General features: G+C 42.8%; 1 protein-coding gene across 11 annotated transcripts in view; it reads left to right on the top strand.

Annotated features, from left to right (window-relative positions):
* LOC115139960 (nuclear receptor corepressor 2) overlaps positions 1 to 21,766 on the top strand; it is a 129,386-nt gene that overhangs the window by 15,647 nt on the left and 91,973 nt on the right. For all 11 annotated transcript variants that reach the window (XM_065026612.1, XM_065026606.1, XM_065026605.1 and 8 more), the window contains exons 2-3: positions 17,113 to 17,308; positions 18,349 to 18,461. In XM_065026612.1, coding sequence (XP_064882684.1) covers positions 17,204 to 17,308; positions 18,349 to 18,461 — 218 coding nt within the window. In that variant the 5' untranslated portion in view covers positions 17,113 to 17,203. The remainder of the gene's footprint in view (positions 1 to 17,112; positions 17,309 to 18,348; positions 18,462 to 21,766) is intronic.

Genomic DNA, 21,766 nt, shown 5'->3' with positions numbered 1-21,766 from the left:
AAATAATGTCCCCCAGCCAAAAAGTATCCCCCTCTTCTAGACAATGGAATTCGATAAACTATTAGCGTCCTTTGCTATATCAACGGTGCTATATCAACGGTGCTATATCAACGGTGTGATGACCTAATGATTAGAATTTGAGATCATTACAGCCTAAATTACTATCTTTTCATCATCGCTATGCAAACAAGACTTGTTCTCAACAGGCAGCCAGTCTCAGAAGGGGGACTTGAAGAGGGAGACTGCAAAGTTCAGGCACTGCTGCTCTCTTTGTTTTGAGTGTTTGCAGTGCTCGTGTTTTTAGTTAATCTGTGTATCTCACATATTATGTGCCCAGTATGGTAGAGCAAGAACACTTTCTTAGCAGATAATGACATGACAATAACAGTAGCTGTAGATGATGTAATAAAAAGTTGGAGGGTGGTTGATAATGGAGGACATCGGGTGGATGGGATACCTCCTGTGGGGGCTCGGACAGTCGATGTTCCTAAAGTCAAATTGAAGAGGTTTTTGTCAGCTCAGCATTTTTACAAGCTCAGCATATTATACGTTTTTATAAGAAAAATCAGTGTTAGGGAAACTAAAACTAGGTTATTTTGTGTGCAAATGAAAATCGTTATCAGAGATTTTTCTTAAATAATTTTTAAAATTATTATTATTTTTATATTCACCTTAATCTTAGAGCTACCCCCTACTTTTTTCAATTTTGCCTGAAGACATACCCAAAACTAACTGCCTGTAGCTCAGGCACAGAACCAAGGATATGCACCATTTACATTTACATTTACATTTAAGTCATTTAGCAGACGCTCTTATCCAGAGCGACTTACAAATTGGTGCATTCACCTTATGACATCCAGTGGAACAGTAGTGCATCTAAATCTTTTAAGGGGGTGAGAGGGATTACTTTATCCTATCCTAGGTATTCCTTAAAGAGGTGGGGTTTCAGGTGTCTCCGGAAGGTGGTGATTGACTCCGCTGTCCTGGCGTCGTGAGGGAGTTTGTTCCACCATTGGGGGGCCAGAGCAGCGAACAGTTTTGACTGGGCTGAGCGGGAACTGTACTTCCTCAGTGGTAGGGAGGCGAGCAGGCCAGAGGTGGATGAACGCAGTGCCCTTGTTTGGGTGTAGGGCCTGATCAGAGCCTGGAGGTACTGAGGTGCCGTTCCCCTCACAGCTCCGTAGGCAAGCACCGTGGTCTTGTAGCGGATGCGAGCTTCAACTGGAAGCCAGTGGAGAGAGCGGAGGAGCGGGGTGACGTGAGAGAACTTGGGAAGGTTGAACACCAGATGGACTGCGGCGTTCTGGATGAGTTGTAGGGGTTTAATGGCACAGGCAGGGAGCCCAGCCAACAGAGAGTTGCAGTAATCCAGACGGGAGATGACGAGTGCCTGGATTAGGACCTGCGCCGCTTCCTGTGTGAGGCAGGGTCGTACTCTGCGGATGTTGTAGAGCATGAACCTACAGGAACGGGCCACCGCCTTGATGTTAGTTGAGAACGACAGGGTGTTGTCCAGGATCACGCCAAGGTTCTTAGCGCTCTGGGAGGAGGACACAATGGAGTTGTCAACCGTGATGGCGAGATCATGGAACGGGCAGTCCTTCCCCGGGAGGAAGAGCAGCTCCGTCTTGCCGAGGTTCAGCTTGAGGTGGTGATCCGTCATCCACACTGATATGTCTGCCAGACATGCAGAGATGCGATTCGCCACCTGATCATCAGAAGGGGGAAAGGAGAAGATTAATTGTGTGTCGTCTGCATAGCAATGATAGGAGAGACCATGTGAGGTTATGACAGAGCCAAGTGACTTGGTGTATAGCGAGAATAGGAGAGGGCCTAGAACAGAGCCCTGGGGGACACCAGTGGTGAGAGCACGTGGTGTGGAGACGGATTCTCGCCACGCCACCTGGTAGGAGCGACCTGTCAGGTAGGACGCAATCCAAGCGTGGGCCGCGCCGGAGATGCCCAACTTTTTTTTTTTTTTCAAAATTTGAAAGAAAACACTCTGACGTTTGTAAATGTGAATTGAATGTAGGAGAATATAACACAATAGATCTGGTTTAGATAATACAATAAAAAAAAACATACGTTTTTTTATTTTTTATTGTTGTATCATCATCTTTAAAATGAACAAGATAAAACAAACATTCAGATAGGATGATGGGGACAATTTCAGTGAAAAATATAAGAGGGCAACAGTACTTGTGCAAAGTTTCAGAATGATAACTTCCAAAATGAGTGTGCTACATGACATTTCTCATGAAGTCACCCAGGTGTCCCACACAAGTAGCCCAAATGTACCCAAGTGGCTAAATTGGTGAAGTTATACATTTTGAATGCAATAAATATATACAAAATACCAAAATGGTATTCTAACACACCGCCCCAAAAAATGAGAAAAAACATGAAAAAATATATACATTTACAAAATAACACTTTCAATATTTGGAAGACCCTCAGTCCTCTACACAATATTATGCTGCTGATGCCAGGTGCCATAGCACATCCATGCCTGCAGATGAACATCCTCAGATAATCGCATCGTATTCTTTCGCAGTAAATCCTTTTTTAAATCTGACAAAGCAGTTGGATTAGCAAGATTCTAGGCTTTCGAAACATGTGAGACACTTGTATTTTCATGAATGTTTAATATGACTATTTATGTAGCGATCACCGTATGTTGTCGAATTTCATCCCGCTACCGGGTTCTGTGCGCAGAGAGGTTAACAGATGGTGACCCCAGCTAGGAGCGAAAGAACAGTGAGGTTTCCCAGGTCTCGCCTTCCTTTCGTCCTTCTTCCAAACCAAGTCATTGGTCTGGATGTCGTAGCACTTGGTCCCGTTCTTGATTCTGCTCTGGTAGGTCTCCTGTTTCTCCTGCGCCTTGTTCAGGCTCACCTTGATTGATAACAGGAATAAATAAATGTATATTTCATATTCCAAATACGTTTCTTACATACCTCTTGGAGGGCCAGAAAAATGCATTAACAGCGAACAATATTTTTTTTCCTGTTCAAAAATCTTCTCAGTCCGTGCCTGAAGGTGGTCCTCGAAGGCGTTCTTATCTGGTTTGACAACTTCCACCACATCAGGTGGGGTTTCAGTGATCTGAAAGTACGTTATACAAAAATAGCAATATACAAACAACACCAAGTCAATGAAAATTTGAAAGACTACTATAGACACTATAATTGTATATACAATTGCATTGTTTACCCCAGTCAACAGCTGCGGCTCCCGTCCGTACTCGGTGGAGGCCTGGATGCTGCTGTTGTGTGCAGAGAATTAGCTCCCACCCTTCCTGGTACAAATGAAGGGACTTGCCCATGGCAGTCTTGAGGGCCTGGTTGGTCAGTTCATCAAACCTGGAGGAGGGGCTAGGAAAGTGATATCTATTGACAATGTAAGATTATTGAAATATGTCTGATAATGTACCATGGAAAAACTCAAACAAATTGTCAAAAATAAATTAAACAAACCATTGGTGACAGCATATAACCTATAACATCCGTACCTTGTTCTAGCGGTCATGACCTCGGTCACTCAAGATGACCTCAGGAGAACCGTGGGTGTAAAAATAATTGTCCATCATTTCCTTGGAGGTGGCCTCGCCAGTCTCGTTCTGGATGGGTATCCATACAGAACGAAAAATCTATTTGAATGGGTTACAGAAGGGAATTTAGAGTTCAGCCCGTAGTCTTCCTTTACTGACCTTAATGGGTATTGCCTCCACCCACTTGGTAAAGTGATCAGTCGCCGCCAGACACCAGCTGTTGCCATTCATGGATTTCGTGAAGGGTCTGATGAGATTCACCCTTAACATTTAAAGTGTTAGAGGGAAGATGACTTTATTCTTACCTGTATCTGTGTTAGAGTATGCAGATTTTATATTTATAAGGATACTGACACACACACTTTCTATAATACTGAATTCTGCTGTGGTCAACTAAAGCAAAACAACTTATCCGGGTGCAATTTGAATTGGGACGCTTACCGATCATGTGCCACGGTGAACAACTTTTGATGGGCTTCAACTTCAACACAGTCTTCCTCCTCTCAAATTTCTGGCAGGCTAGACAGGGTTCATAACCTTTTTAAGCAAAAAGTGACATTGGAATGTGTGCTTTCTATAACATTCATGGAAATCATCATGATTTCTGATATATAATAGAATGTGATTTGATAAACAGAGTTATTTCAATTGCCCAGCTTTCCTCCACCTTGACAATTCCCTGTCAGAAGCGTAGGTTGATTTTGGCAATCATGCGCTTCACTCCCAAATGGCCAGCATGCATCTCGGTCAGCACGGTCTCCTTCTCCTTAGTACCGTAGGTACCTTTTTTCTGTGCGTGTAGGGGGCTTATTGGAACTGTCATTTGTGACTGAGAATGATAAAAGTGTGCTTCAAACGATGTTAATTTGTGATAGCTTGGAATACCAATAAGATTATTTGATACTTTTAACGAGGTCAAACTAACAGCTCAAATGACCAATCACGACTCTCGAGTCAGTAAAAAGTTGTTCAAAAAGAATGAATCGTTTCAAGCTGCGCATCACTAGGCTCCTATCTGTCCACATCCAGTAAATATAAATATCCATACTTTTACAAAGTTCTGTTTGGCGTTGCCTTCAATGGCTTAAACGCATGGCTTTGTTTTCATGTCAAAGGCGAGAGTGTAAGAGAGTTTGAGCGTGTGTCAGGTTTAGCACCCAAAACAAGCCCTCAATTCTAGCTGGCCCAGCAGTAAGAAGTTATTTATTGGATTTCAACAAGCCATGTTACACTGCCAGTAACAGTGAAGAAAATTGTGTTGGTTTCTTAGGAAGGCGATTAAGGCAATGATATGCTGTGACGTGATCAGTCAGCCCTTTCGTGTGTTCACATTTCCTGAGTGTGAAAATAGATGACTGGAGAGTTGCTTCATACCATGATTTAAATCAGCAACTACAACATGAGCAGATTACCACAAGGACATGTCATTGTTCTCTGCCGTAACCGCGTGTCAATCAAGAGTGTGTGTGTGTGACCGAGACGCCATCGCGTTGGCCAGGGCCCTTTGGTAATGAGGGTCCGGAGAGAGAAATCCTTATGAGACCTGACAGGGTGCCACATTCCTGGTCTGAGAGTCCTTGCCGCCCACCTCCTCTCTGCTCTCCACGGCTAACTTAACACACTCCTGAAGCTGTTACCAAACCGACGGGTTGATGCCCATTACTAGTTCACTCATCTGCCTTCTCACAGTGGTAAGAATTGAAGGGCTTGGCTTTGTGGTGGAGTTGTGTAATTCTGGGTGTGAGATGAAGATGATGTCTAAGAACAGTGATTGTTTGTTAGTCATTTGTAATCCAGGCTTTCCAAATAGGAACAGGAAATAGGCCTATGTGTAAGAGAACATCAACAGACCAGATCATAAATACATGAAGTCAAGGAGGTTTTGTGAAATACATTTACATTTACATTTAAGTCATTTAGCAGACGCTCTTATCCAGAGCGACTTACAAATTGGATAGATGACTAATAACAGAAAGCAGTTCCATTAAACTGGTATAGACCAACTGAGCTGGATTTATAAACAGGCGTAGGTTTATAGCATGATGCAGGGGTTTACTCAGATTTTTTTATTTATTTTTTTAAAACAAGAAGCACGTGTAGGTGCAGGCTCACACACAAATTTAGGAGCACAATGAAAAATTGTTCAATTCCAGGTCGCACAGCAAAATATTAAGGGGCTTCTGCGAGTAAAATGGTTGCACTGTAAGAGCCCTGATGATGCATTCAAGTAGCCTAAGTAAAGTTCTTGCTGCTGTAAGGACAGATTAAATAGGCCTAAATGAAAAGGCCTCATGTTCAAACAAAACTCCATGTAGCCTTAAAAGTCAACACACTTGTATGGAATAGAACATCTATTTAATCTCTCATATCGCTATGAATTGGCAGTACAAAGCTCTAGCTGTCTCCTGAAAATATGCCCTCAAGTCATACGTTGGCTACTATTAGAGAAAATATCAATTTAAAGTTGACAAATTCCAGGCACACTCTTCGAAGGCTTGACATGTCTTGTCTGTCTTCTCCACAGATATGACTGGCGCGTACATTTCCAGAATAATAAAGTCATTGTTTGAAGTCATGCTCCAACTCTCCTTCTTGGCAGAACTAGCCTATATAGGTCCAGTCTGTGTGTGTGTGTGCTTGCATTCACAAAGCCATTCCTAAAATGGTGTGGATGGAAGATGCAGAGATTAAATGTAGCCTAGTGCAGAGGTAGGTTCATTCTAGCTCTGCACTAGTGGAGCTGGAGAGCACGAGGGAGTGAGAAGGAGGAGTTATAGAGCAAGAGAGTGGGGTGACAGAGTTCATTCAAGCAGTGTTGGCAGTGAGCCAGTTGCTTGCCTGTGGGTGTCTGTAGCTGTGCCAGTGCATGTGTTTAGCCTCCCATCTGGAAGGCCTTGCTCTGTGTTTATGTCAAAGCTTTTTCATTGTATCGGCTCACTCCCTGAAGGTCTTGTGACTGACTTCAAACCCCTTTACGTTCATCTTAGAGAGGCCGCTGAGGAGGAAAGCTTTCCCAGCCCTCTGTCTTGTTTGCCTTTTTTGCCTTGGTTGAGTTCTTTTCTCATTACAGGGTTTATGGGAGATGGTGTTTTTTCCCCCCCACATCTCTTTCACCAGGAGTTCATCCCAGGACTGTTAAACAATATATATTTTTAATGAAGTTCCCAGATCTGACCATTGTATGAATACAGTCAATCTCAAAGACACGGTTCACATTAATAAAAAAATGTACCAACGTGTACCAACGTGTTTATGAAATGTTTGTTACCAGTATTGATATGAATATTAAGAGGGCAAGGATTTGTTGTGGTGATCTAGGCTAACGTTGCTAGCTAAATACAAGTCCAAGAGAGTAGTCAAGCTCGGCAGTGATCTTAAGAAAATGATAAGTACTTGGGGCTTTCAGAACAGGACTTTGCAGATTTAGCTTGTAATGGTCCAAGACCATGTCTGATTACTGATTGATTATGACAGTTATTTAGTGAAGCAGCCAGGAGACTGCTGTGCGCTCCCCTCTCCGTGGCCCATTGGTGTGAGACTGCAGCGTGCCGTTCTCGTGGCATCTGTGTGCATAAAGCCCCTCTGTTCCTCACCAGCAGACCAACGCTGCCACCGTGTAACTGTGAAATCAAGCAACACTGTGTGGCACATAGTGAGACAGGAAGGAAGAGCAGGTAGTGCTCCTCATTGTGTCATCAATGGAGAGAGGACACCGTGGGCAGAATGAGAAGCCACTTATAAGGAGGCTAGTATATTGATTGTTTTAAACCTCCTCATAGACAATGTGCTTTATGGTAGAGGGCTGCATTCCCACGTACCTGCATACCAGCGGGTCCCGTCAGAGATCATTGCGGCCCAGTCTGCCTTTTTCATGCTGTGGGTTGTGAGTGGGTGGTCAGACAGACAATTTTGGGATGAAAATATTTTTGTTGTCCTGCAAATAAATGTAAACATGTTATTCAATTATTGCACCCCCACTGCTCGCGCGCGCCAACAAGCGTCTGCATTGCCAAGCACTAAAATAGAAGTCAGTTCTATTTGTGAAGCTGAATGCGGTGTAAGTCCTGCCTCTCCCATCTCCTCATTGGTTTATAGAAGCAGATACCCACTGCCATCTCCTCATTGATTATACCCACGTGGGTGATTGAAAGATGAACTGATTTTAGTCGATCGTCGTGGTAATTATGACAATCGCCATATGAAGTCCAAAGAAGAAAAAGACTGGAAGGAGGAGAGATGACTAGAAACGATTCGGTTGAGCGTTTTTATGTGTGGAATAATTATTGGAGTAGAGGACCTTGTGCATTTCAGGTAAAATAACAACTGAACATTCATATCCCAGGACAAATTATCTAACAACAGCAAGTTAGCTAAATTGGATAAATTAGCTAGCAACTGCAAGCTAGCTAGCTAAATTGCCACAAATGTTTGTTTTTCGACCTGTCCCCAAATTAATATAATTGGTTCAGAGTTTGTTTTGATATTTCAATCTGCTGTCGTGATCGTGTTTGTTGTGGGGGGACTAAATCAATTTGCGCACGATGGCACATGCGCGCAGCCGGCTTGGGTATGGTCTTATTCACACACTGAATTCGCTGCTTCAAGTTAAGTAGCCTACCTCTCCTAGTTGGGTGTGAAAGATCAAGTGTGCCTACAGTAGGCCTTTGTGTGGTCTCAATGAAATAGACTACGCTGCCTATGCATGGGCGGAGAATCACGTGACAGTTATCTTTCCAATGAAATTGAATTAAATGTGATTAAGACTATAGTTTTACGACAGTGTCTGTGAATAAATATTGATAATGGAAAGAAGTGGGGGGCGCTCAACCAACGTGAGTCGAAGAAGTGCAATCAAAATGTGATGAAGGAGAAGGTGCAACTCAAGCGTAGGCTACCATGGTGAGCGAGCGTAGGCTACCATGGTGAGCGAGCGTAGGCTACCATGGTGAGCGAGCGTAGGCTACCATGGTGAGCGAGCGTAGGCTACCATGGTGAGCGAGCGTAGGCTACCATGGTGAGCGAGCGTAGGCTTCCATGGTGAGCGAGCGTAGGCTACCATGGTGAGCGAGCGTAGGCTACCATGGTGAGCGAGCGTAGGCTTCCATGGTGAGCGAGCGTAGGCTACCATGGTGAGCGAGCGTAGGCTACCATGGTGAGCGAGCGTAGGCTACCATGGTGAGCGAGCGTAGGCTACCATGGTGAGCGAGCGTAGGCTACCATGGTGAGCGAGCGTAGGCTACCATGGTGAGCGAGCGTTGCGCCTTTTCATTATCAATAAATATTGATTACCCGTTTGTCTCTGCCTGCAAATCGTTCTCCTCAAAGGTAGACAATATCCTTTAGACACAATGTAGCTTTAGAGAAAGTGCAAGTGTCTGCTTTCATCGTTCTTGCTGCTTCAAGTTCTGTATCCGTGAGATCAGGTGTGCGTGTGATCTCAAATTATAGTAGGCTATACATGGACGGAGACGCACAGGGCAGTTATCTTTCCAAGGAAATGTACATCCTAAATATTAGTCTGTAGTTTACTACATTGCCTAGAAATGAATATTGATCATCATACTTGTCTCCGTCTGAAAATCGTCCCACTCCTAAAAACTGTTATAAACGTAGCTCAAGAGAAAGTGCAAGTCTCTCCAACTCTGCTCCCTTCAAACTACGTCTAAACCTATTGGCTGATATAGCCCAGTAATACAATCGCCTAATATAATGGGCTACGTGAGAATCTCTGGTAATTTAACCTATTTCTTAGGTTATTTTTGTGCATTTTGATATTGCCGGGACCATGGTTGGCAAGTTAGCAGTGGTGGAACTAGAGTTTTATTCAGGGGGTGGCCAAGGCTACTTCAGGGGGTCCATAGACCATGACAGAAAATTGGCATCTAAGGAGCATGAATGATTGCTGATTAGAGATAGAAGTGATAATTCACTTAACCCAGAGTTCTTCAATGTGGCAGATGGTGTGGTCCAAAAGGGTTACTTCACTAGAATTCTTTAACATACTATGAATAGTCAGTATGTCTACCTTTGGAACTGCAGCACAATTTCTTTCTCTCTCTCTCCCTCTCACACTCACACTCTCTCACTGTACTCACATACTGGAGAGACTTGGGTCACTTTTTTCATGAATATATAATCTGGATCTATAAGTGTTGAACATCCAACATATTTTCAGAAAATAAAGCTCAAGCACCATTGAGATGAAGTACATTTGTGTGTTAAATACATTTCATAATTTATTTATTACAAAAAAATACGGCAATTTGACACACCAGGTATCAAGTAGAAATGATTTTGGTGCCCATCAATATTACAAACTCATATTTATGCTCATATATACTACCGTTCAAAAGTTTGGGGTCACTTCAAAATGTCCTAGTATTTGAAAGAAAAGCACATTTTTGGCAGCTTCCAAAGAGGCCAGCATCCCGAAGTCGCCTCTTCACTGTTGACATTGAGACTGGTGTTTTGCTGGTAGTATTCAATGAAGCTGCCAGTTGAGGACTTGTGAGGCGTCTGTTTCCCAAACTAGACACTCTAATGTACTTGTCCTCTTGCTCAGTTGTGCACCGGGGCCTCCCACTCTTTCTATTCTGGTTAGAGCCAGTTTGAGCTGTTCTGTGAAGGGAGTAGTACACAGCGTTGTACCAGGTCTTCAGTTTCTTGCCAATTTCTCACATGGAATAGCCTTAATTTCTCAGAACAAGAATAGATTAACGAGTTTCAGAAGAAAGTCTTTGTTTCTGGCCATTTTGAGAATGTAATCGAACCCCACAAATGCTGATGCTCCAGATACTCAACTAGTCTAAAGAAGGCCAGTTTTATTGCATCTTTAATCATTACAAGTTTTCAGCTGTGCTAACAAAATTGCAAAAGGGTTTTCTAATGATCAATTAGCCTTTAAAATTATCAACTTGGATTAGCTAACACAACGTGCCATTGGAACACAGGAGTGATGGTTGCTGATAATGGGCCTCTGCATGCCTATGTAGATATTCCATTTAAAAAATCTGCCATTTCCTGCTACAATAGTCATTTACAACATTAACAATGTCTACACTGTATTTCTGATCAATTTGATGTTATTTTAATGGACAAAAAATGTGCTTTTCTTTCTAAAATTCTTTCTTTTCAAGGACATTTCTAAGTGACTCCAAACTTTTGAACGGTAGTGTGTATATATATTTTTATTTAACGAGGCAAGTCCGTTAAGAACAAATTCTTATTTACAATGACTTCCTACACCGGCCAAACCCGGTCGATGCTGGGCAAATTGTATGCTGCCCTATGGGGCTCCCAATCACGGTCGGGTGTGATACAGCCTGGAATCGAACCAGTAATAAAGTATGGTGGAATTGAATTTAATAGCTGGTATCGCAGGTTAGAGGAGGGTTTCATGATGACTTGACTTTCAAGATTACTGGCAAGTAATATTGTACAGTTTTCAGTTCCACAGCTGCAAATATTTATGCCTTGTATCTACGGTATGTGAGAGAGAGCGCTCTGGTTTGGGTGGTTGCTCAAAGCCAAGGCACTGTAATGTCACATGTTGTTAGGCCATATTTCTGGCAGCCAATACGCACTGCCCTCCATGTGTAGACTGCACCCCACACAGATTAGTGGTGAAACCTGAGTTACCAGGAACATCATTCCTCAGCGGCCCAGGGAAATGGCAAGTGTCCTAATGCCTATTTTGGCAAGATTCACAGGTCAGATGTTAGGAGTACTCCCAATTACTATAAAAATACAAGGGTGTGTGAGAGAGAATGCGTCTGAATCTAAACGTGATCTTTCTCTTTCAGTTTTGTTAGTGTGCTCTGCAATAACAAACAATCGTTGATTGCAGGGCATTTGGTACTGTATACACACTCACTGCTTCACACAATCTCTGCTGTATAGACCATTTGCTGCTGTGTTCTATAGCTAAAGTAGTTTTGTCGATCTATTTTCTCTCATTAATGTGTATTGTAATGGGCATGAAAACAGTAAGAGGATTACGCCTCTCTTCCCACTCTTTTATTTACATTTCTTCATCACCATGAAGGATAGGAGATCTTGTCCCTGAGCTAATGCTGAACGGTTAGTGCTTTTTGAGGACAGTTCGGTTTTGGTTAGATTAAAAATGAATAATCATGGTTTTCAATTTTGGATTTTATATTTTTGTTGTTGAAATTATGACATTAAAATGCAAAAAAATGGAAATTCCAAAGCCAAAAATGGTGAACATTCAATTGCCAAAACATTGAAAATATCCCATTCTCTCAGTCAGGTCCACATTGTGTAGACATGAATGGGAAAAATGAAATTACTATGAAATAATACAATTTTTCAGTTGGGTATGTTCCTTAGTTTTTATTTGATGACTTTATTCATTTCTTAAAGTCATCATCTCATCTTTTCCAAGGCAATAGCAGCCAGATAATGTTCTATCCTGCGTAAGCATGCTGCACAGCTGTCTGACCACCATTTTACTCATTTTTCTTAAGTAAATAAGGCCTACATTCACAAACAGTCTTTGTCCCTCTCGTCATTGTTTACATTCCTCATTCATGTGGTCTACCCATCTAACCTAATGTAGCAGGCATAAAAGTGTAGCCATCTCAGTCCGTGCCGGAAAGAACAAGCGCAATGGATTATGGTCATTGTAGTTAATTACCACATTTTTGCGTTGAACTAGGTTGAATATTTGTTTAGTGAAAACTACAACTCCCTTCAGCCCAGCGTCCCACGTAGTTCTTGACTAGGTTTCCCGTGAATGATTTGATTTCTCTCTAGAGAACTGACTTCCGCTCAATCAAATCAAATTTTATTTGTCACATAAAACCTTAGAGTGAAATTTATTTTTTATTTTATTTGACCTTTATTTAACCAGGCAAGTCAGTTAAGAACAAATTCTTATTTTCAATGACGGCCTAGGAACAGTGGGTTAACTGCCTGTTCAGGGGCAGAACGACAGTTTTGTACCTTGTCAGCTCGGGGGTTTGAACTCGCAACCTTCCGGTTACTAGTCCAACGCTCTAACCACTAGGCTACCCTGCCGCTTACTTACAAGTCCATGACCAAATACCAATAAAAAAAGTAAGAGATAAGAAAAACAAATAATTAAGGAGTAGCAGTAAATAACAATAGCGGGACTATATACAGTGGGTACCGGTTCAATGTGCGGGGTTGAGGTAATTATGTACATGCAGGTAGGGTTATCAAAGTGGCTATGGATGGATAATAACGAAGTAGCAGCATTGTAGGGGCAGGGGTGCAAATAATCTGGGTAGCCATTTGCTGTTCAGGAGTCTTATGGCTTTGGGGTAGAATCTGTTTAGAAGCCTCTTGGACCTAGACTTTGCGCTCCAGTACTGCTTGCAGTGCGGTAGCATAGAGAACAGTCTATGACTAGGGTGGCTGGAGTCTTTGACAATTTTTAGGGCCTTCCTCTGCCACTGTCTGGTATAGAGGTCCTGGATGGCCGGGAAGGTTGGCCCCGGTGATGTACTGGGTTGGAGGCTGAGCAGATGCCATACCAGGCAGTGATGCAACTCGTCAGGATGCTCTCGATGTTGCAGCTGTAAAACCTTTTGAGGATCTGAGGACCCATGCCAAATCTTTTCAGTCTCCTGAGGGGGAATAGGTTTTGTCATGCCCTCCTCACGACTGTCTTGGTGTGATTGGATCATGTTAGTTTGTTGGGGAACTTGAAGCTCTCAACCTGCTCCACTACAGCCCCGTCGATGAGAATGGGGGCATGCTCGGTCCTCCTTTTCCTGTAGTCCACGATCATCTCCTTTTGTCTTGATCACGTTGAGGGAGAGGTTGTCCTTGCACCACACGGTCAGGTCTCTTACCTCCTCCCTATAGGCTGTCTCATTGTTGGTGGTGGTCAGGCCTACCACTGTTGTGTCATCAGCAAACTTAATGATGGTGTTGGAGTTGTGCCTGGCCTTGCAGTCATGAGTGAACAGGGAGTACAGGAGGGGACTGAGCACGCACCCCTGAGGGGCCCCCGTGTTGAAGATCAGCATGGCGGATGTGTTGTTACCTACCCTTACCACCTGGGGGCGGCCCATCAGGAAATCTAGGATCCAGTTGCAGAGGGAGTCCCAGGGTCCTTAGCCTTGGCTTAGTATTGAGCTTTGAGGGCACTATGGTGTTGAACGCTGGGCTGTAGTTAATGAATAGCATTCTCCCATAGGTGTTTCTTTTGTCCATGTGGGAAAGGGCCATGTGGAGTGCAATAGAGATTGCATCATCTGTGGATCTGTTAATGCGATATGCAAATTGGAGTGGGTCTAGGGTTTCTGGGATAATGGTGTTGATGTGAGCCATGACTAGCCTTTCATGCGTTTCATGGCTACAGATGTGAGTGGTATGGGTCAGTAGTCATTCAGGCAGGTTACTTAAGTCCCTGTGCCCAAGAACACTATGGTAGTGAATGTTGACCTGTTTAAAGGTCTTACTTACATCCGTTGCGGAGAGCGTGATCACACAGTTGTTTAATAACAGAATAGTTTTTTTCTAGGTATCTGAATCTTTCCCTTTCAGGACGATCTAGATACCAGGGGACGCATTAGCTCTCAGAAATCTGCATGTTCAAAACGCAGACCATAAAAAAATCTGTTTTTTTAAACCATTTCACCTGCGTTTTTTAAATATGGAAAGTCACTTTTTTTTCTTCATTAGAGTGATAAGGGGCGTGCAAATATAGTTTTTCTTCACAGAAAATACATTAGTGCAACACATTCGGCAGAAAATAGTTTTCATCAGATTACAATAGAAGTGCAACGCTATTTGGCCTTGCAGCTTATAATGAAAAAGCAAGATATATTTTTTTGCAAAAACAGTGCATAGCCATTTATATTTCTGTTTTTATCATAAAAAGAGAATTTTCTTGAAGTTAATCTTTCATTTTAACTTGCTACCAGAGAAAAACTACACTGGAGAAAAGTAGCCTACACATCAATCAGAGCGGAGAAGTGGAGAAGTGCAACTGAAGCGATTAGTCCTTTTCCATTCATGATTTGGAGCAAACCCTGACTAAAGCGTAGCAGAATTTGCAATAACAAGCAATTAACAATGTTACAAACGCAGCAAGATATCTTTTTCTGTGTTTTATCGTGCCTTTTCTGCATGAAACACACAATCCTGTGTTAATGTGACCCCTGGATACACATGGGCTCTGATGTGATACAGCAGTGGTCACCAAACAAGCTACCGCTCAGATTTCATGGTGAAGGATGTTTCTGACTACTCCACAAATTTGCTTCACCATGGAGTGGATTTTAGGCTGCTAAAAAAACATGAACCTATTAAAAGCTGTTCTGTAGCAATGAGGCCCAATACATTATCACTGCATACTGGCTATGCTTGAATTGTGTGATATTACAGGAATCAGTTTTTTTTTATTTGACATTTTTATGAACTTTTAGGTCTGCTTGTTCTCATATCTCGTTGGTCTCCTCGCCTTCCTCGCCTTCTGTCCTGTGTGCACTGTACACCTTCCCACGCAGGCACCAAGCCCCTACCCCTGCTACTCACTGCAACAAAGATGAAAGATCACTTCTTCCACTCTGACAACAAGCAGTTTCAACTGAATATTAGTATTTGAGGTTTGGTCCAACAGAATGGGTCATATGGACACTGAAACGCATTGAGACATTATTTTACTGTAATAGAGGAGAAGTTAACCTTTCTAACGATAACCTTTTTTTATGTTTCAACTCCAATGAATGCTCAGTTTCTGTTGCGCATTGTGGTATCACATACTGTTAGCAGCTTTTTAGCCACAGACTGTTACATTAGCTGTCTAGTCTGTGTTTTATAAAAGTGCAATGAGCTTAAAAAACAATTGTATAAGGAATTGGCAACTCGTTTTCATTCTGAGAAATAAGGTAGGCCACTTGATTTCATCATCGGAACAAAGCGGACAGGCTAGCATGCTGTTCAAACAGTTGGAGATGGACAGAAGGGTGTGTTCACAACAATTCAACTGTTCTGCTTTGTTAGCTGGTAACTGATTGGCTCAAACACTCTGAAGGAAAGAAATTCCACAAATTAACTTTTAAGAAGGCACACCTGTTAATTGAAATGCATTCCAGGTGACTACCTCATGAAGCTGGTTGAGAGAATGCCAAGAGTGTGCAAAGCTGTCATCAAGGCAAAGGGTGGTTATTTGAAGAATCTCAAATATATCAAACACTTTCTTGGTTACTACATGATTCCATACGTGTTATTTCATAGTTTTGATGTCTTCACTATTATTCTACAATGTAGAAAATAGAAAAAATAAAGAAAAACCCTTGAATGAATAGGTGTTCTAAAACTTTTGACCGGTAGTGTACATTGATTTGTTTAAAGCAAAACTACTGAATCTGATGGTGATTCTTAACAATCTGAAAAAAATGTTGAATATAATCTAGCCCTGATCAGCAGGTAGACCAGATGAGTCGCATCTCAGGTGGTTTCTTAGGCTACTTTATTCTGGTTGAACAACATTTTCAACAGCGTATTTGATAATAATCTAGCAAATTACAAAGCCTAATATTGCGTGCGAAGCAGCACACAGTGATCAGTTTGAATCCGGGCTGTATCACAACCGGCAGTGATTGGGAGTCCCATAGGGCAGCGCACAATTGGCCCAGCGTCTTCTGGGTTTGGCTGGTGTAGGCCATCATTGTAAATAAGAATTAGTTCTTAACTGACTTGCCAAGTTAAGTAAAGGTTACTTAAAAAAATAAATGTAATATGAGCAAAACATTTTAGTGAACCAGTGATTCGCAAGGTTTGAATCGATTTTCTGAACCAAGCATTCTACATTTTGGATCGGTTTGGGTCCCGCACACCAATGCACTTGCATCTTAAACATTTGAACCTGGGACAGATGCGTATTGGTGGAGTAACATCTCTGGAAATGTTGGTTAATAACTACCCTGAGGTTTTACAAAGTGGTTGTGGGGGAGTAACCAAACACAGCACTGAGCACTTGTTGTATCACAATCCATTTGAATCCATCTCTGTCACACTAGAAGTGCATTTGCTGCCGTTTGGTGAAATGTCCTTGGCGTTAAAACTTAATTAGTGTTGGAACATCCATGTCTTAACATAGTGTACATACAGTGCATGGAAATCCCTGTTAAACCCTGGGAATTAGGCTATAAACTAGCTGCTTGACTTAGCTGTTCATAGACAACTCCTCTAGTGCAAGGGACAGAAGGCCATTCAGTGTGCAGGACCAGGGAGCCATGTATCCGGCCAAGCAGGTGCAAGATCTCCCAGTCCCCTCCCTCAGGAGCAGGGAAAGTGCTAGCAGCTGCTGAAGAGATGTACTGACACTTAAACCGGGATGCACTGAAACATTCGACTGTAACTGTTCCAAAAGAGCTGGTGGCCAAACAGTGTTTCGCCCTTCTCAATCTACTAGAAGGATTAGGCTATTATTGTTCTGCAGAAAGCTGATATCTAATGCCCTGATTTTAGAATGTCTGACTTCAAAGTGACTTGATTTGGGCTGGTCAACTGTCCTGACTTGTAAGAGACAAGTGTCTCACCTTGCTGTTCTCTTCTCCCTACAGGTCGCTGTCTACAGGACCCAACCCATGATGTACAGCGCCTGCTCTACAGTCCCACCCACTTCCTGTCTGTAGAGGAAGCGGCTCCACCAGTATGTCTTCCCACCCCCAGTCTGTGCCTCAGGGCCGGAGGGCTGTGGACACCCGCCACCTGCCAAACCCTGCCAGTCTACCACTGCAGCTGGCACGGGCACACACGGTAAGAGCCCTGGGAAACTCTGGGCTGGTTTTCGCTGAAGCCAGGAACACTGGTACTTAAGCACCTTCACATGAAAAGCTGAGCGTATAATTGTAGATGTTACCCTGGCTCCCAATCGTTAGCAGTGATTTTGTCAACAGAGAATTATGCTGCACCGATGGAGGGAGCACGACCCTAGGGGCCCAAGGTTGTGTTTTTTTAACAGTAACGTTCTCAGGCTACACTGTTGTGTGCACACAGGGCGTGACACCCTAAAACCTGCGCCCTTATTAGATGTTTGAGTTGATAGTTCATGTCATGGTTGGTGCCTCTAGGGCAAGTCGGACGCATGTTATAGGGCCTTTCTTACGGAAGAATGTGTGTTTTCATATGATAGTGTTTTGTTTGCTTTTCATGTTGTGTAGATATGTATAGTGTAATTATTGTTCAATGATGTGTTCATGCAGGGCTCATATAAAGGTTAAAAAACTAAATGGTGGAATCATGTTAAGGGTTTCTCTGATGGCCTCACGTCTTCCCTCATTTCATAATGGTTATGATGGTTGGTTTACAGGATCAGAGGTAGACTTCCCGCAAGAGGCCCCTAGCTAGTGCGTACGCTCATCTTGTGGCGTGATGTCCCATGTTGGCTTGAGCCTCTCTCTACTCTAAGGAGGGAATCCAAGGGCTACCCCCCCAGATCCCCACAGCTGCGCCTGCTTGTTAATCCCCCCCCCCCCCCCCACTCCAACTCGTCATCACGTTGAGGAGGAGATAAGGGTAGACAGACGGTCCATTTCCCCACAGTCAATCCCTCAGCCTCAGCTCAGTGAGAGAGGTGCACGTGTAGAGAAGGCCACTCTCTCGTGTGTGAGGGAAATGGAGAGTGAGGATTATACAGTAATGTCCAGGGAGGTAGAGGGAGAAATAAAGGGAATAAGTGAAAAAACATTGGTGAGAGTTGAAACACGCCGTCATAGACTTGTCTTGCTGTCTGTTTTGCGTACAGTTATGTTCCAGTTGTCCTCTCCTCATACGCGTTGCTGTGTTGTATGTTTCAGGATGTGGGATTGGCGGACTATCACCCTCACTCTCGGGACTACAGCTCCCACCTGGCTCAGCCCCACCGCCGCAGACCCTCTCTACTGTCCGAGTTCCAGCCAGGGAATGAGAGGTACGTAGCCTGCTACTACTTTGTACTACTATTTGACATGGTTACACACACCCTTGACCCCCCCCCAAGTATTTTAACACATGGGTTTCTTTGATCTCTGACATTCCTAGAAGCCCATCTCACCTTTGGTCATCACCTACAATCATTTTTTTAAGAACACAATTTGTTCTAGTGTGTTGGGTGTTCAGATGTTGGCATGCTTATTTCATCTTCATGGAATCCTTTGACAGACAGAGCAGCAGAGAAAATCAAGTCATTTTGAGGCAAAACACTTTCCTTCAGCATTTTTCTGTCACAGTTCTCAGTGTTAACCCTCCGAGCCAATATGTTTTGCTCTCCCTCGTTACTAAGTTTACGCAAACCTAATGTAATTGGCACACCCATGTCTTTCCATTGTAATGTGTGGTGCTGAGCTGCTCTGGACTGTAGCGTAATGTAGCCTGGTTATTGGTAGCCTTCTACAGTAGAGCCATGTCAGACACAGCATTACAATGTATGTAGCGCATCTCAGAAGAGTCAGGTATTATATCTGTCCAAGTGGTTTATTCATTATACATTCATGCTTTTTCTGAAGAGTCATCTTGATGAGTGGTTATGAATTATGTATATGCGTAATTGTTTGCGTATCACACAGATGAAAGGCCTCGAGTGCAAAGTGTTTTTTTTTTTTTTTTTTCAGTTGATTGACTTAGCCAATATTCCTGCATATGTTCGCTAGGAAGAAAGTGCAAGATGCAACTGAAGTGAAGTGTTTTTCTCAAGAGGTCAACTGGATACTAGTCAAATGGCTGTCAAAGCAGCGCTGTGCAGCAGTGGCTCTCCGGGAGGTCTTTCTATTCATTTGTATTAGTTCACTGTCCTCTCCTCTCTAGAAATCCACCTGCAGAGCTTTCCTTGTGGTTGTAATGGAGGCCCGGTCTCAAGAGGATGTCAAGTGAGTTAGGCAGCATTACCCTCAGGAATTCTACTGGGACACATTGGCCGACACCAGATGGTAGTTGTGTCAGTGTGTGTGCCCGCGTGTGTGTAATGTGTAGCCGTGTGCGGCCAACCGTTTGTGTGTGGCTGGCTGTGCCTTGTCTTTCAGTATCAGTCAGACAGGCTTACTGGCTCTCTGGGACTTTGTTATTGAAGAACCTGCCCAGGCAGCATTTCCCAGGGAGCATTGTGTCCTTCCTTGACCACTACTTCTCTGCCTTGTCTTCTTTCTGGGTACAGTAGAGGACTCCACTCGTTCTGTCAGCACAAATGAACACCACATTGTTCTCGTCATTATCCCAAGAGGACATTGATTTGGCATGGGTCCCCAGATCCTCAAACGTTCTACAGCTGCACCATTGAGAGCATCCTGACAGGTTTTGCGGAGAGGCATCAGTTTGTGAGTCCCCTAGTCAAGCATTAGGCCTAAATGCTCAGCATTGCTTCAAGTGGGCTGAGATTCCACCCTGAGAATTTGCCGTCTCTCACACACCTTTTCTGAATAGTGTGAATCTGTCCTTGGCAAAGCATCAGTCTCTTTCCCTCTGGGGTGCCAGGTACTCACTTCAGAAGCATAGTTCTAGGCACTCTGCTATATTTGGCGTCTGAGCATCCTCCTCATTGAGACAAGTCATTCATATTAGAAGGATGAATAAGGAATGAAATTCAAAGTGAAAAGTTAGAGACATTAGCTAGCTTTCCATCGAGTTGGCGACAGATTTCATGCGACTAATTCTAAACTCTGCATAAAGAAAATCTCCACATTTTCCCAGCAGTGGTGTATTTCCATTAAACAGACTTGTTGCAGATAGAAATCAGTGCGTGATGACAGTGCAGACACAATGTACTTTTTCTTTTAAATGTTCATGCACCAAATTAAAATATAATGTTCAATGTGTTTCCATTGCATTTTCAACTCTACCGATCACTTTGTCACAGAAACTGTTGTGTTAAATAGCAAATGTGTCTGCTCTGGTCTTGACAGATGTGCTCTAGCCAACAGCTAACAGATATAGTGTGGGTAGACTAGTCTTCCTGATGACATTATTATGGAGAAAAGCGAGCATATTTTTATTTTTCAAACGGCAGTCAAGCATCGATCGTCATGTCACCAGCCTGGAATCACCAGCCTGGATTTCAGCCTGGAATCGAACCAGGGACTGTAGTGTCACCTCTTGCACTGAGATGCAGTGCCTCTGACCGCTGCGCCACTCGGGAGCCCTCGGGAGCATCAAGATCACCTTGCACTTTCACCACCCTGTGAAGTTCATCACAACTTATTTAATCTGTAGCCTAATAACCTCATGCTTTCCCAATAAGTTGTAGTGGTAGGACCACACACGTCATTGCGTGATGATAGTTATTATATTAATAAAAGCGTTTCCACCGACATTTCTCTCAGAATTCATTTTACTGACACAAAAAGATCCAACCTTGTCTAGCATACCGTTTTGTCTAAAGTTTACCTACAAATTTTCTGTTACCATCAGGCCTGTTGTGAAATGTTTTATTCGAGGTGTACTTTACTCGCATAGAAAGGTTGGATGGAAACCTGTTTATAGCCCAGTATGGGCTCTGGCCCCTACATGTCCAATCATAACTCCCTTCCTCTATCATTAAAAACCTAAACTATAGCTGTTGTAGGATATATCACTGTCAAATTGCAGGTCACTACACACGTGTAGGTTCTATAGAAATCTCATAGGCTATATCTACTAGAGGTTTATTGGAGGACCAAAAAAGCCGATACCGATTACTCGGACGATAAAAAATAAAAATAAAAATAAAAAATGTATTTATTTGTAATAATGACAATTACAAAAATACTGAATGAACATTTATTTTAACTTAATATAATACATCAATAAAAATAAATTTAGCCTCAAATAAATAATGAAACATGTTCAATTTGGTTTAAATAATGCAAAACAAAGTGTTGGAGAAGTAAAAGTGCAATATGTGCCATGTAAAAAAGCTACCATTTGAGTTCCTTGCTCAGAACATGAGAACATATGAAGTTGGTGGTTCCTTTTAACATGAAACTTCAATATTCCAAGGTAAGAGGTTTTAGGTTGTAGTTAATATAGTATTTATAGGACTATATCTCTCTATACCATTTGTATTTCATAGGCCTTTGACTATTGGATGTTCTTATAGGCAAATTTGTATTGCCAGTGTAACAGTATAGCTTCCGTCCCTCTCCTCGCCCTTACCTGGGCTCAAACCAGGAACACATCGACAACAGCCACACACTCGAAGCAGCGTTACCCATGCAGAGCAAGGTGAACAACTACTCTAAGTCTCAGAGCGAGTGATGTTTGAAACGC

Source organism: Oncorhynchus nerka, linkage group LG13 (assembly GCF_034236695.1).
Source record: "Oncorhynchus nerka isolate Pitt River linkage group LG13, Oner_Uvic_2.0, whole genome shotgun sequence".
NCBI classification, from domain to species: Eukaryota; Metazoa; Chordata; class Actinopteri; order Salmoniformes; family Salmonidae; genus Oncorhynchus; species Oncorhynchus nerka.
This window is presented reverse-complemented; position numbering and strand designations above follow the sequence as displayed.